Raw genomic sequence first — 14,244 nt, 5'->3', positions numbered from 1 at the left:
AGGGAGGGACAGAGACTTGGGGAGTGCAAGGGAACTGTGGATCCTCAGCATGGGGAACAGAGTTCAACACTTCTCAACAGGTCTGAGCCATTACAAGATGGCCACCACCCCTGCCCCAGTTTGGCTTCCCTTTCCGTGCTCCCCACAGGCCGGTAGGGACACAGCCCAGAATACTGTGCTTGAGATATTAGGTTAGCGCCCCATGTGCAGACAGTAATGGCCAAGCCTTGGAAAGTGACGGGGCAGAAGGGAAGGCACTGCTCATCCAAAGAGCTCCTAATGCCTTCGTGTCAGAGACGTCCAGGCTTGCGGCATCTGGGGGCTGAGCCTGGAGAAGCAATTCCCCCTCAGAAACTCACTTTTACTTTCTCTCTCTAGGGTGACCAGACAGCAAATGTGAAAAATTGGGATGGCGGTGAGGGGGTAATAGGAGCCTATGTAAGAAAAAGACCCCAAAATCGGTACCATCCCTATAAAAATTGGGACATCTGGTCACCCTCTCTCTCTCTCTGCCACCCTCCACTCCCCTTGCCAGCTAGCAGTCACCCAGATGAGGTCAGAATGCGGGGGCTGACACAGGGTGATTTCAGTCATCCACTGGATGCGAGAGACCGAAAGTCAGAGCTTCAGGTGCTGCAGAACCCGCCCTACACAGCTCTCCCAAGGCACCTCAGTCCCGACCCACCCACCACATCCCCAGCTGCTCCAGCAATAGGCTCCCAACGCAGCTCTGCCAATCGACCTCAATCCTGATGCAACTTGCTCTGCTAGTCAAGGTCTGGGCTTCCCTCATGTTTGCACTTCAAACCTGAGCCCCCAGCTTCTGCCATCTTGGGCACCCCTAATCCCCACTCGGACTCTCACACAACACTTCCGTCAGGCTACACCTGTTCTGTGAGGAAAGACAGGACTTTCATCGACAGAGCCCACCACCTCGCACTGGCAGCAAACCCAAGAAATTCCCTGCTCTACCCCTGAATTGGAGTCAGAGACAAAACATAATAACCAAAGGGATGTATTCTCAATTTAATTGGACTTTGGAGTGGGAATGCAGGGGCAGAGTTTGGTTCTAAGGGAGGTGGGAGCTGCTCTTATTCATCGTAACCGGATGTTCACTCTGAAACATAATGACGGATGTTTGAACAGGCACACAGGCACCCCTGCAGTGTCCATTGGGTCAAGCCTGGATCCCTTCTAAAACCAAGCGCGGCCTGGTCTCACTTACCGTACATCTTGCCTTCGTCCGAGAGGATGATTTTCCGCCGGCCGCAGGGGGGGTAGATCGCCAGTGCCTCCTGGAAGCTCTGCTCGATGTCTGGACTCCACACCCCCTCGGCATCATTGTCCAGACTCTTGTCCATTCCCTCCTGTCCATCTTCCTGCCCCTCCCCGGGGCTGCCGCTGGCGTTCCAGCTGTTGGACGCTATTGTGATGGCTGCTCTGGGCTCCGACCCCGAGCCCAAAATGGCAACTCGACAACCTGAGGGGACAAAGCAAAGGTCAGTGATGGACGTCTCTTGACATCCTGCCCCCAGCTGTATGCGCACTGCCTGCGACCAGCCAAGAAGAGCAGGGGGACATAGGGGCAGGGAGGGGAAGTTCCAGCAGTGAATGTATTCCCGTCAGGTGAGACAAAGGGGTCCTGGAGCTGGCAGCAACGCCCCTATAGAAACTATTGGAGCCAGAGGAGAGATGGGTCTGAGGTACATTACAGCGCAGCCCCCAGAAACCTCCAGCCCCGAGACGGGAACATGTCCCCTGCCCCAGATCACAGCCCTGCCCTCCAGGAACCTCCAGCCCCAACCCTGCATCCCTCTTCTACCCATATCGAGAGAGGAGAGCAAGGCTTTACCGGCCAAGTGACTGGCTCTCAAGGGGTAATTGCACATGGCAGGGAGGGGCTCTCTGCCACCTTGCATGCAAAGACAGAAAATAACAGAGATGGAATATGGAAGTGGTTCTCAGACTTCTGTACTGGTGACCCCTTTCACACAGCAAGCCTCTGAGTGCGACCCCCCCTTCTACATTAAAAACATGTTTTTATATATTTAACACCATTATAAATGCTGGATGCAAAGCGGGGTTTGGGGTGCAGGCTGACAGCTCGCGACCCCCCATGTAACAACCTCATGACCCCCTGAGGGGTCCCGATCCCCAGTTTGAGAACCCCTGGAATACGGGCTGGTAGAGGGGTTCGCAAACTTTTTTTTGCTGTGATCCCCCTTGAAAATATTTCAGGCTGTGATGACCCATACCACGCCACCCTTACTTCTGTGCTGCTGCTGGCGCTGCCTTCAGAGCTGGGCACCTGGCCAGCAGCTGCCTCTCTTGCAACCCCCTTTTGGGTTGGGATCCCCAGCATGAGAAACGCTGGGCTGCTACATGCTGGGCATTGGAGAAGTGGGTATCGCTCCACTGCAGCCCCTTGCTAGTTACACGACCACCCCACTACTCGCAAGCTGCGCTGCTGCCTCGGAGCTCCCCGGCCTGCTGTGTTTCGGCGTAGTCATACCTCAGTGCAGGATGCAGCACAGGCAATGCGGGGGGGGGGGGAGGGGGAGGCCTCAGCATGGTGTCACTGCCCCCCACAGAACACCACAGAGCCTGTGTCGGCCTCGCCACCAAACCCTGCCCCCGACAAAGGCTAAACTCCCCAGTGGCTTCAATGGGCAGAGTTGGACGTGAAGTCTGTAGACAGGAGCAGGGTTTGAAATCCCCAGCAGAGACTTTTGGAGGCACCCAGGAGATTTGGATGCCCAATTCCTCTTGATCTGAATGGGGGCCAGGTGCCCGGATCCCAGCTCTGAAAGCCTCAGCCCCCAGTCTTGCTTTGGGACTCTGGTTCAATGTGTCTATTTGGACAAGCCTGACCCTCCCCCTCCCCCTGAAAGGTCACTGGGTGTTGCGCGTAGGGTGCAAAGCACCCGCGGGGGCCCCCGGGGGAAGCTCTGCTCCCCAGACAGGTTCTGCCAGACAGGCCTCAAGCCAGCGCCTGCGACTTCACCTCCCCTCTTGCTCCCCCCTTCCTGCCCAGCTCCCAGAGCAGGCTCTGTGTTTTGCAATAACATGTTTGGCGGCAGCTGCTGCTGGTGGGGAGCTGAGAACAGAGGTGTCTCCTTCAGCTAGAGGCTTCCCGGAGGGGCTAGGAGAGCGCGCGAGAGGTCTCCAGTACAGACATCTCCTTTTAAAGGAACTGCAGCAAGCTGCTGGTTCAAGTGCGCAGGGATTTATTTTTTTTTTAAAGTAACTTTTTTTTCTGTCTCTCCCCGAGCCCCGTGATGTCACCCAGTCTCTCCCGCTGCTCCCCCCTCCCCGTCCTCCACCCGCACACCCCCCTTCTTTGGGAGCAGTGTGGCCAAATAAGGAGAACAGAATTGGAGCAGTTAGCCAAAGAGAAGGGGGAGGGATGGAGAGGGAGGCTGCTGCGGCTGTTGTGTAGCTTCCCGGCTCCCCAAACACACACACACGCCCAGTTGTGAGTGCTGCACTGGGACGGGGTGGGGGGACAGGGTTTTTTTGGGGACCATGGGTGTGCAGGAGCTTGCAAGGGGAGCGTAGGCGCAGGCAAGAGCTCGTTAGCTCAGGAGGCAAAGGGGAACAGGGTCGAGGAGCCGCTGCTGGAGAAGGCTAATGGGGTAAAGAGCAGCAGGGTAACAGCTGAACGCCTGCCAGAGACAGACAGACACCCACGTTTCTGCACAGGGCAAGACGCAGCAGAATTTCCTCTTCTTGCAGCACATGGAGAGAATACTGAGACCTTCCCTTCCCCAACACCCTCTCCTGGAGACACCATGCTTCCTCCCACCCCAGGGGACGCAGGAACCCCTGTGGCTGAGCACACGACACTGCAGCACGGGGGGATACACTGAAGCTTTTTACACACCTACTGCAGATTATCGCAGGAGGGTCCTAGAAGGGAGGAAATGAGGTTTGGAAGGGATGGTGAACCCCCTTGCTTCATGGCATGGCCACTCACTACTGGGGTCAGGAGGAAGCGGTCTCTGGGGTCAGGATGTCCTTGTAACTGCAGGACCTTCCTCTGAGCCAGCTGGGACTGGTCCCTCTTGGAGACAGGATGCTGTGCTGAACAGATCCTGGGCTGATCCGGTCTGGCAAGCCCTGTGTTCCCAGGAGATGCCACCCAGGACGCTCTAACCAGGGGGCTGGAATCCTGCCTCCAACCAGCCATTACAGTTAATATGATAGTAGCTGCTGAACGCCCCAAGCAGAATGGGGACGCTGTGGCGCTAGGTGCTGTACAAACACACATGCAGATCTCAGGCCTGTGTTAGTGCCCAGGTCTCCCATCGCTGCTTACGGGCTGAATTAGTATCCACACATCTTCTCCTGCTGACCCCACTAGTGGGGAAACCTCAGAGATCACCCTGAGCTTTCCTTCCCGTCAGGTGAGGACACAGTGAAAGCTCTGAGTATTTGGGGCCGGGGAGAAGAGAAGAAGATAGAGCTTCTCTGCCCCACCCAGTTGGGGACTCGGAGAGGAAGAACCAAGAGTGGCCCGGCCACGGTGCGAGTGGCAGCCACTGGGAAAACAGTGTCTTGCCAAGCCAAGAAATTCCATTTCCTGGAGGGAGGGTGCAGGCGAGCGGCGAGTCATAGCTTTGACGTACAGTGCAAGAGATGATGAATCCAAGGCTCCACCCAGCCCTTACAAAACAGCGACCACAATAACAATTGGGAAACCAGCCATGCCGGGCTTTCTTTGGCGGTGTGGGGCTGCCTAACCTGATCGGGGTGGGGGAGGGAGGCTGGAGTGAAACATGTCACCTTCCTTCTTTTACATCAGCTTGTCCTTGAGGAAGGCAGAGGGATTCCTTCCCTCAAAATCAGGGCCATGGCCTGCTCCTCTCCCAAATCCAGGAGGCCAGTGAGTTCTGCAGGTCCCTTGTATCAGTTCTCCAGTAATGTCAGGGGCCTCGCAGGATCAAACTCAGCTCTCGCAGCTTAGTTTGCCATCTTTATCAGCCCCCCAGTGTGGCCAGGAGATTGGCTGACCTTTGCAAGCAAGCTCTCCGGAGGGCATGAGGAGCTGAAGATTGTCACAAAGAGCTGGGGTGAGATTTTCCCTCAATGTGCAGAAAGGTCTCAGATTTGACCAAAATGCAACCTCTTGAGCGTTAACGTTCCCATTTCTCAGGCAGGTCCCTCCAATGGCGACCCTCTTTCCTGGAGCTCATCCAAGCCTCCCACTGCCTCTTTGAGTGCGTACAAGATGGTGACCTCACCACTGAGAACGGAGAAGATACCTTCTCCAGAACCAACATTCTAGGGGAGTTCTCATTCTCCCAGGAGCTTCAGTACATTTTAGCACAGGCCATGAGAACTGCCTACTTCCATCACCACTCCCCATAGGGATATATTCATCCACTTTCCACCTTCCTACCGTCCGTCTCTCCTGCCGCTTCTCTCACTTTCCCCTCCCTTCCTCAACCTTCAGGTTCCCTCTTAAGTAACCCACCAAACATCCCCCTCAAAACAGAGACACAGGGCCAAGAGCTTAAGTAAGGGGGAGGCGGGGAAGGCTGGGGAGCACAGCTCCCCCATCTCTGCTCTAAGCAGAGAGGAGCTCCTGTTTCTATTTTAATCTCTGCGTTGGGCTGGATTCTCACCAATGTGGTGAGACCACGTTGTGCTGTACCACTAGTGGACTCTGACACTAGTGTGGCATGACCTGCCCATCGTAGAGGGATCCCCTGGCAGCACAGAGCCAGTGAAGAACAACTCTCCCCTGCTGGTATCGGTGTAGCAGAGATAGGGGGTGTGACCTAGATATGCCAATCACCAGCTGTGGGGGGTCAAATTTGTGCCCCGGGCAGCCAGTGAGAGTCCGAGCAGCCTTCAGGAACCAGCCCTTAAAGACCACATCGAGATTTGGGGGTCAGGATGCAAAGGGGGGCTTTAAGGACACTGTAGTGCAGGCACACACATGTATACAAATACACACCTCCTGACCTGCACTCTGCAGAACAGCTGTCCCTCCCCAGGGCCTGTGAGGGAAGAGTGCCCAGGACTGGAAAAGCAGGGATGGTGCAGGTCAGAGCTGGTATGTACAGCAATGCCAGCACGATACCTGGGCTCCAAGGGGTGTCTATAACCCACTATATCTAGTTCATCAATGCCAGCTGTTTATTTGTTAGGCCCATCACTGTCTCTCTCCCCCAGTATTTTATTTTGAGAGCAAATTTTCTTGCCTGCCTTCATCTCACTTTGGCTCCACACCTGTTCTCGTAGCCGCTCCTTAAAAATCCAGGTAAAAATAAGGACATGATATGTGGCACCGCAAATTCCATCCTCAAACTCCACACCCCCATCGGTGCACACGAAGCAATATACGTGGAGCTGGTGGGTTCCAATCTCACACATGTGGCCTCCATAGATGCAGCAGCGGAGGGAGGGAATGCTTGAGTTTGGGGGAGAATAAGCATGGGGGAAATGGAGGCTAGCAGAGAGTGTGATCTTACAAACACCAGAGTGACTGCAATGGAGACAGTTCTGCCTTATAAGAGGAAAACTGGGCCCACAGAGATGGAAGGGGCCTATTTAGCTTGAGTCCACACCCCTGTACAAGGGCAGGATAAGACAACACAAGAGATGCTGCATCAAATATTAAAGCAATGATGCCCTTGATCTCGGGTTGCTCAGGAGTCATAAGTTGGGAGGGAAACACGGATGCAGATAGGAGCTATAATGTGTGTCATGGAGCAAGGTCCTCAGCGGATAGAAACTGATGTAGCTCCGGTGACTTCAACAGAGCTACGTGGATTTACACCAGCTCAGGGTCTGGCCTCAGGAGACAGGTGTAGCAAAGGCTATTCCTGGTGGTGGGGTCAGCTTCTGCTGGCTTTACAGAGAGAGGGGAGGTGGGGACAGGAATGCAGGCCAGTGTTTGAGGAGCATTAGCAAGGTGCTGCAGGACTAGGAGGTGGGAGGACGGAGGGTGAAAAATCCAAGGATGAGGTTGGAAACTAGGAGGGGAGCTTTGTCCTGGAGATTCTGTAACGTGGAGGAAGACAAGGTCTGCCAAGGATGGGCTGGCATGCCCCTATTTACAGGCAAGGGCAAGGTTACAACATGATACAGAATGAGATGATCTCTCAGGCTCCCAAATACATGTCTCATTTTTAATCTCGGGAACTCCTTGCCAGAGGATGTTGTGAAGGCCAAAACTATAACAGGGTTCAAAAAAGAACTAGGTAAGTTCCTGGAGGATCGGTCCATCAACGGCTATTAGCCAAGATGGGCTGGGATGCAACCCCATCTCTGAATGTCCCTAGCCTCTTGTTTGCCAGAAACTGGGCATGGACCACAGGGGATGGATCACTATAATTGCCCTGTCTGTTCATTATCTCTGAAGCGCCTGGCATTGGCCACTGTTGGAAGACAGGACACTGGGCTAGATGGACCATTGGTCTCACTCTGGATGGCTGCTCTTATGTTAAGCTGGGTCTTCTGACACATGCTCAGGTTTGTTCAAAGTGCACTGGAGACCCTCCCACCCTGCTTGCACCAGAAGCCCCAGATGCCAGAGACAGACCATCACAGTTCCTGCCTAGCAGGCAGTGCAGGGTGGCTCCTGGTTCTCCAGCGTTTTGTCCAGGCTGCTTTTTAACCATCCCAAGCAGTGGTGTATTGAGAGCCTGTTCCACTTCCTGATAGAGATCATAGCCAGGCAGGCTGTCCTGACATTCAGCCTATGTTCTCCTTTCCTTATTTCCACCTTCTTACTCCCTTCTAAACAACCTGTGACCCTCCTTGGGAATTACACCCTGCAGACACTTTAGAAAAGGTTATTTCAAGCCCCTTCCTCACCGCTAACTCAAGCTATGCATTTAAACTCTCCTTCTGCAAGGATCCTGCCTGCCCCTCCACTGCTGGCGCTGCCCTCCTCTGCAGTGACAACAGGGCTGAGAGCAGCCTGCACAGGTGGGGTATGGCTCAGCCAGACCCTGAATGTCTCCGGACACTGCTGTTGGGGAGGGATCTCCCAAGAAGCCTCTGCACCTAGCATCTTACTGCAGCAGAACTGGAAGGAGGATACTCACCTGGAGCGAAGGTGAGAGGAGAGGGTTCCTGCATTCCGGAATTAACTAGGAGGATTGGCAGAAGCATTGGGAACAACGGCCTCTAGCTCCCATCCTGGTCAGAGGGTCTCCCCAGCTCTGTGCCACAGCATTGGAGCACACTCAGGTCTGCAATCAGGAGAGTGCCCCCTGCTGTTGGGGAGAGAAGAAGGGAAGCTAGCTAGGATGTACTGGAGTAGGGGTGGAAGCAGGATCTGCTCCAGGAGAGTTGGGAAGGCAGGAGGATCTGTTGACATAGGGGCTAGGAAGGGACAGCTGCCCTGTGAACTGGTTCAGCTCCTGCCTTAGTGTCTCAGCTGTGGGCCCACCAGGTTGGCTGGTGCTGGGTCAGTCCTTGCTGGGCCCACAGGGGAGCTCTTCTTTCCCCAGGCCCCCCGCATTTAAAGAGGATAAAAGTTCACAGACAAGCCCAGACAGGAGGCTGCTGGCTGGGAGCTAGTGCAGCAAGCTGCACCTCTCACCTGAAAGACAAAAAGTTTCAGCTTACAGCCTGGGCGTGACCTCCCCTGATGCAGAATCCGCTCCTGCTGACAAGAAAGCCAGGGGGGGGGAAATCCAAGGCTGCAAGTTCCACTCCGATTGATTTCCCCCTGCGGGGAGTTTCAGGCAAGAGCTCACACCCACCTGCTGCTCTCTGCTGAGGCGAGGGAAGGGAGGGAGATCCCTCCAGAGCAGCAGCCCTGCAGTTAGAAAGGGTCTCACACCAACAGGGTGCAGGGGGCCCCGATGTAGAGTGGGGAGGGGAGAAGGAGCAGAGAGGAGGAACTGGCTTCCCTGCTCTGCGCCAAACCTGTTCACGTGACTCCAAACACACAGCTTTGTTGTCTAAGCACCATGTTCACCACCCCTAGGCCTGCAGAGTTAGAGGCAGCTGACATGAGGTCCTGCCTGGAGAGCATTGCCCCAACACTCACCATTGTGCAGGGCCAGCCCCTTTCCTCCCCAGAGGTGGCTGCATTTTGGGGCTGCGTATACATTGTCATATGTCCCTGTGGGATCCTTGAGGACAAGAGGCACCACACAAATGCAAACTACCATCAAGTGAAATGGGGATAGCTGGGATCAGCCCCCATGCAGTAACCCACAGGGTGGGAGAGGAACAGGAGAGAGTGATGGAAGGGAATCCCCGGGGAGGGTGTATTAATCTGCCACAACCTCCTATGGGGAGAATTCTACCACACCCCCTAAGGGAGACATTCACCAGACACTACCACAGCAGGTGAAGCAGCCAAACGGCAGGGCTGGCCTGGCCTCTCCACGCTCACACACCTGAGCAAGGAGCTGTACAAAGGGCCAGAGAAAGAGAAGGTCACTGTGACCTTCGGGAAGGTAGAGAGATTCACTCCCCCGCTTCGCCGAGTGGCTCCCCATTCCCAGCCCCAGAGACAAGCCAAGGCCAGTGGGCAGCGTTCAGTTACCAGACTGTCCGGGAGGTTTCACAGCTCAGCGGGGCGAGCTCCCACCAGCGCTGCCTGCTCCCTCGCTCTGTGGCCCCGTCCTGGGGAGACGGCGTTGGGTGTATTTATAGCACAGAGGGAGGGATGGAATTCGATTGCCAGGTTCAAGTCTCCAGCGCAGCAGCGGCCTGCTGGCCTGGCACAGCTCTCTATCAAAGGGGCCGGCGAGACAGAGTCTCAGCGAAAGGATCGGAGAGAGGCCTGGGCTGGAACAGAAATCCAGAGGGGCCCAGAGCAGAACCATCATCCAAGTGTCCCCCATGCCCCCAGGGACATCGGGGTTTTAATGGGTCACATTTAGAGCTGCTAGTGTGAGCTTCCCAGCCAAACCACAAATCTGAGGGGAGGTCTTCATGAAACACATCAAGCAACTCACCCTGTTTGTGGTGTGAAAGTTGTTTGGGAGGGGGTTTGAGAAAGCCTGTATAGATCCCCCATGGTCATGGAAGAAGGCTGGAGGGGCCTCCAGCCCCCCATGGTCATGGGAGCTCAGCCCAGAGGTGAGGGGGCTGGCAATACTTACAGAACTCCCCTGGCAACACAGACATCGACCCAGCATTGCCAGGGAGCAGATACACACTATAGATCCTGTGTGGTCACTGCAGGCTCATCACCATGGGTGTGGGGCCCTCACAAGGGCCCGGCCATTTGCGTAACTCAAGGACCAGCAACAGCAACGCCGGCAGCAGGCCGGCTGCCCAGCTTTCTCCCTGAGCAGAGCCGCAGATAGCAATTTGGGAACAGGAGGAAGCAGCCTGGTGGTCACTGGGCCCCTGCCACTCGCATACCCTGCACTACCGCAGCAGAGTTCCCATCCCACCAGATGCTGCCCACGAGCCCTAGACTACTCCACAGGCGAGCAGGGCACTGACAAAGATGCAAAGATGTCCTGGCTGGGGAGAGACGGGGTCTCTGGGCAGGACAGACAGGAGTCTCTGTGCCTTGGATTACGCGGCCCAGCCTGTCCCTGTGCCGGGGTCAAGCAGGCACTTCAGGGAGCTAGGTGATACAGAGAGTGGGTAGCAGCCACTTGGGACTTTGCAATCAACTAAAATCTGAGGGGTGGGACAGGAGGGTCCCCTCTCCCAGTTGTGGGAGACTCTGCCTCATTGGAGCTCAAATGCAAGGAGCATTCATTCAGAGACCCAGCAAAGCCCAAGGTCCTGCCCACTCCATGAAGGACCCACAATGATTCCTGCAAGAGCTGGGGCATTAACCCCAGCAACCTGGCTGCAGTTCCAGTGCAGTTACCTGAACACCACCACCTCATCGTCTAGAACTCCCCATCTCACTCTTCCCTTTCCCTCCTGAGGGCTGTAGTGAAGCGTTGCTGTGTGCCGCCAGACAGCTGCTGCATTCCACCCCAGAGGTGGCTGCAGTTCAGCGATGCCAAGGTACACACAGCTCGAGGAGGACTTTGGGATCTTTTGAAATAGACAGCACTACTGGAATTCAGAGCCATCGGGGGTGCAAACATTTCCCTTCCAGTACAGCATGCCCGTGTAACGGCCCCAAGCCATTTCACACAGCAGCTCTCCGGCCCCTTCTCGTGTGTTAGAGCGTTAGCCAAGAGAACGCACAGCCCCAAAAGCAGGCTCTGAACTCCAACAGGAGGAAACAATTTGCAAGCACGCAGAGGCCTTCTTTAATATGCTTCTAATTTCTGGAAGGAGAACGCTTGCCGGGGGCATTCTCCATGATGCTGCCTCTCAGCCTCTCCCCCACACCTCCCCCCCCCCCAATCTCTTCCATGTTTGTTTTGTCTGCATGTTAATATATTTTATCCGACTGCGTGCACGGGAAGGAAATGGGGGAGGGAGGCAGGGACGGGGCGGGAAAGTCAGGCTGCCACCTGCAAAGCCGGGGGGGGGGGAGGGGGCGGGAGGTGCAGCTCAGAAGGTGGGAAGGTGGAGTGGTTTCAGGGGAGCCTGTAGGGAGAAGGGATCCCCAGATTCATAATGCTCCATCCTACAGGGGTGGCAGGGAACAACAAGGGAGTGTCTGTGTAGGGAGGGTGCTTCTAAAATCCTCGATGGCGAGGGATGTTGGCATAAGAAATTAAAACAGCCACGGGAATGACATGCCAGCTGCTCTTTTTCTTTCACTGTCTCTACGGTCCGTGGGCCGGGGTAGGCCACGTCCGATGCTCTTTACAGGGCACTCAATGGTCGATTCTGTCCACAGCGGCGTGAGAAGCATTGTCAACACCAGTTTGGGGATGGGGGAGTTGACCTGCTTGACACCCAGTGTCTAACCTGGCAGCTCTCGTGAAAGGCCCCCCAACGCCACTCCTGAGCCCCTCCGCACCATCCCAAGCATCGGTGGAGGTGCGTGGGACTGCCAGTGCTCGCCTCTCCCCAAAGACAGAGTACGTGGTATTGCTGCCAGCCTGGGGATCTCAGATCTTCACCCGTGGTGACTGCACCACCTGGCCAGCCCTCACCAGGAGATCTCCACCAGCAATCACAGCCTCAGCCTGCAGGCCTATCACCAGGGCCTCTAACCTCACACGTTTGGGCTGGGGGATCCCCAGGTGGGAGCGTTCCAAGGATGCTGCAGGCAGCGTTAGCAGCTCAACAGATGGTGCCCCAGTGGAGCACTAGGAGGTTCATTGCCTTTTAGAAATCCTGGCCATGGAAGACTTCATGGCAGTTTTTCCAAGAGCCAGGGTGTTAATCCTGACATTCCTGGTCAAATCGCAGGTTGGATGACCACATTTTGCAGACCCTAACCATCCCCCTTCCCTGCAGTTTTCCATGGGAATAGTTTCTGTTCTCTACTTCCCCTCTTGGAAAACACTCTCACACGCTCCACCCCAGAAGTGGTTGCCTTTCAGCAAGGAATAAAGCAATCCCTATCTTTAGCTTGAACAGTTGTATGGGATCCTGGGGGTGGGGGTGGAAAGCATTATATTCATCAGCGGAGCCCACCACCTAGGTATTTCTACCCAACAGCGCTCCCACAAGGACCGAACCTCAGAGACCGATCGATACTAATGGTTGGGGGTTTGTGATCTTTTTCTAAACTGTTACCAAGCTGCAAGGCCCTTTGATATTTAGGGATTCCCATTGCTTGGAATCAGACTTCACTTCTACTACTTGCTACCATCAGGGTATATCCCCTTGCCAGGATCCTGCCTGCAAAAGGGACTTAGAAATCCAAGCCACTGATGTGGCACTATAGGCTCTGTAAAAGCAAAGTTTCAGAGGGAAGTGTAGCTCAGTAACAAGCCAGTTAGCGAGTGCCTGTCTCTCATGTCCGCCCCTCACTGGATCCATCCTCTTTTCCTGCATTCCCACCCCACCCCACCATTCAGACAGACAGGAGAATGGATGCCGAAGGGCCCCTGGATGGTCCAGACTCAGAAGTCCTGGGACTCTCCCAGACACCCCTCCCCCCAACTCCTGCTCCCTTGTGAGACAGCCTGAGTAATTTCCTTTCCTCTATCACTTCCTGTCTTTTCCGGCCTGGCGTGGAGCTCAGGAAGCAATCGGAGCGAGGAAACCACAAGAGGCCACGTGGCTCCAAGGCCACGAGGGATGCAGCACCGATGGATGGTGGCTCCTAAAGTGACAGCCAACTGGAGAGAGGGCCTGGGTCTCCCAGGCAACCACCAAGTCCATCCCGTCCCCTTTAGGCTACTTGTGTCCCCAGATGTGCTAGTCACCTCCTACCCACCAGTTACAAACAAGGACCCAGGCCCCAGCCTGTGCACAGCGAGGTAGATGGCCACCGACCCCATCCTAACAAAGCTGCTCCTTTTCCTCCCCAGTGACCCACATAGGAACTTTCCTGCCCAGACACCAGCGAGGCGTGGAGATGGGACACCAGGGAACCGAGGCTCAGAAGGACCGGGACTTAGGCCTTTTCACTCAGCCCAGAAACCTCTCACCGCCTCAGGAAATGTATCTTGAATGGGTCAAACCCTGCAGGGCCCCTAGTCCCCCTCAAGTCAACGGGATCTGCCTGGGGAAGAACCGAGCCGATGGCCCAGTATTTTTAAAGCAAAGCAGATGTTTCTCCGAGCCTCACTGCTAGGTAACGGGGCAGCCATCTTGGTTCGAACACGACCACATAACCCGGCAGCAGGGGTGTCCCTCTTGCTTTCCATCCTGCTTAGCCAGGAGAGGCACTTCACTGATTTATATTTTTAATAAAAGCTTTTAAAGCATTAATTATTTTCTAGATTATGAAACTAGTTGGAACCTGACTAAGTCTTAGACTGGCCTCCTCCAGCGTCACCAAGATGGCCACCACCAGGAATGGGATCATCTTATTTACATAGCACTTTGGGCCCAAAAGGCTTTACAAACTGTATGATGTCCTGTTCCCAAGAGGCCCAACACTCCCACTGGATCATCCGCTTCGAGGAATTAATGGTGCTCAGCACACCTCAGGATCAAGCTCCTACATACTGGATTCAACTTCACCCATCCACTGAAACACAGCCATCTTCTGGAACACAGGCAGCCACTGAACAGTGCGTACGGTTAGGACAGGAAGTTTCCAATTGCCAGGGGAATGAGTTAGACCGGATGTAATTTAGCCAGTAGCATGCTGAGAAATATCATTACCAGTTTAAACTTTATTTCCAATTAGAATTTGCTGTTTGCTGACCGGTAAGAAGCACTCTGACCTACCTGAGCTTGAGGAACCTGCCGATCCAAGCAGAGTAAGTGACTTCAAGA

General features: G+C 54.9%; 2 protein-coding genes across 8 annotated transcripts in view; both read right to left on the bottom strand.

Annotated features, from left to right (window-relative positions):
• The window catches only part of LOC123369708 (transcriptional enhancer factor TEF-5), a 31,248-nt gene extending 29,755 nt beyond the window's left edge, over positions 1-1,493 (bottom strand). For all 3 annotated transcript variants that reach the window (XM_045015634.1, XM_045015635.1, XM_045015636.1), the window contains exon 1: positions 1,226-1,493. In XM_045015634.1, coding sequence (XP_044871569.1) covers positions 1,226-1,361 — 136 coding nt within the window. In that variant the 5' untranslated portion in view covers positions 1,362-1,493. The remainder of the gene's footprint in view (positions 1-1,225) is intronic.
• LOC123369703 (maestro heat-like repeat-containing protein family member 7) overlaps positions 1-14,244 on the bottom strand; it is a 422,324-nt gene that overhangs the window by 382,533 nt on the left and 25,547 nt on the right. The gene's annotated exons all lie outside the window — the stretch shown is intronic.

The sequence above is a fragment of the Mauremys mutica genome, chromosome 4 (genome assembly GCF_020497125.1).
Source record: "Mauremys mutica isolate MM-2020 ecotype Southern chromosome 4, ASM2049712v1, whole genome shotgun sequence".
NCBI lineage: Eukaryota > Metazoa > Chordata > Testudines > Geoemydidae > Mauremys > Mauremys mutica.
The sequence above is the reverse complement of the archived record's forward strand: the minus strand, read 5'-3'. Positions and strand labels throughout refer to the sequence as shown.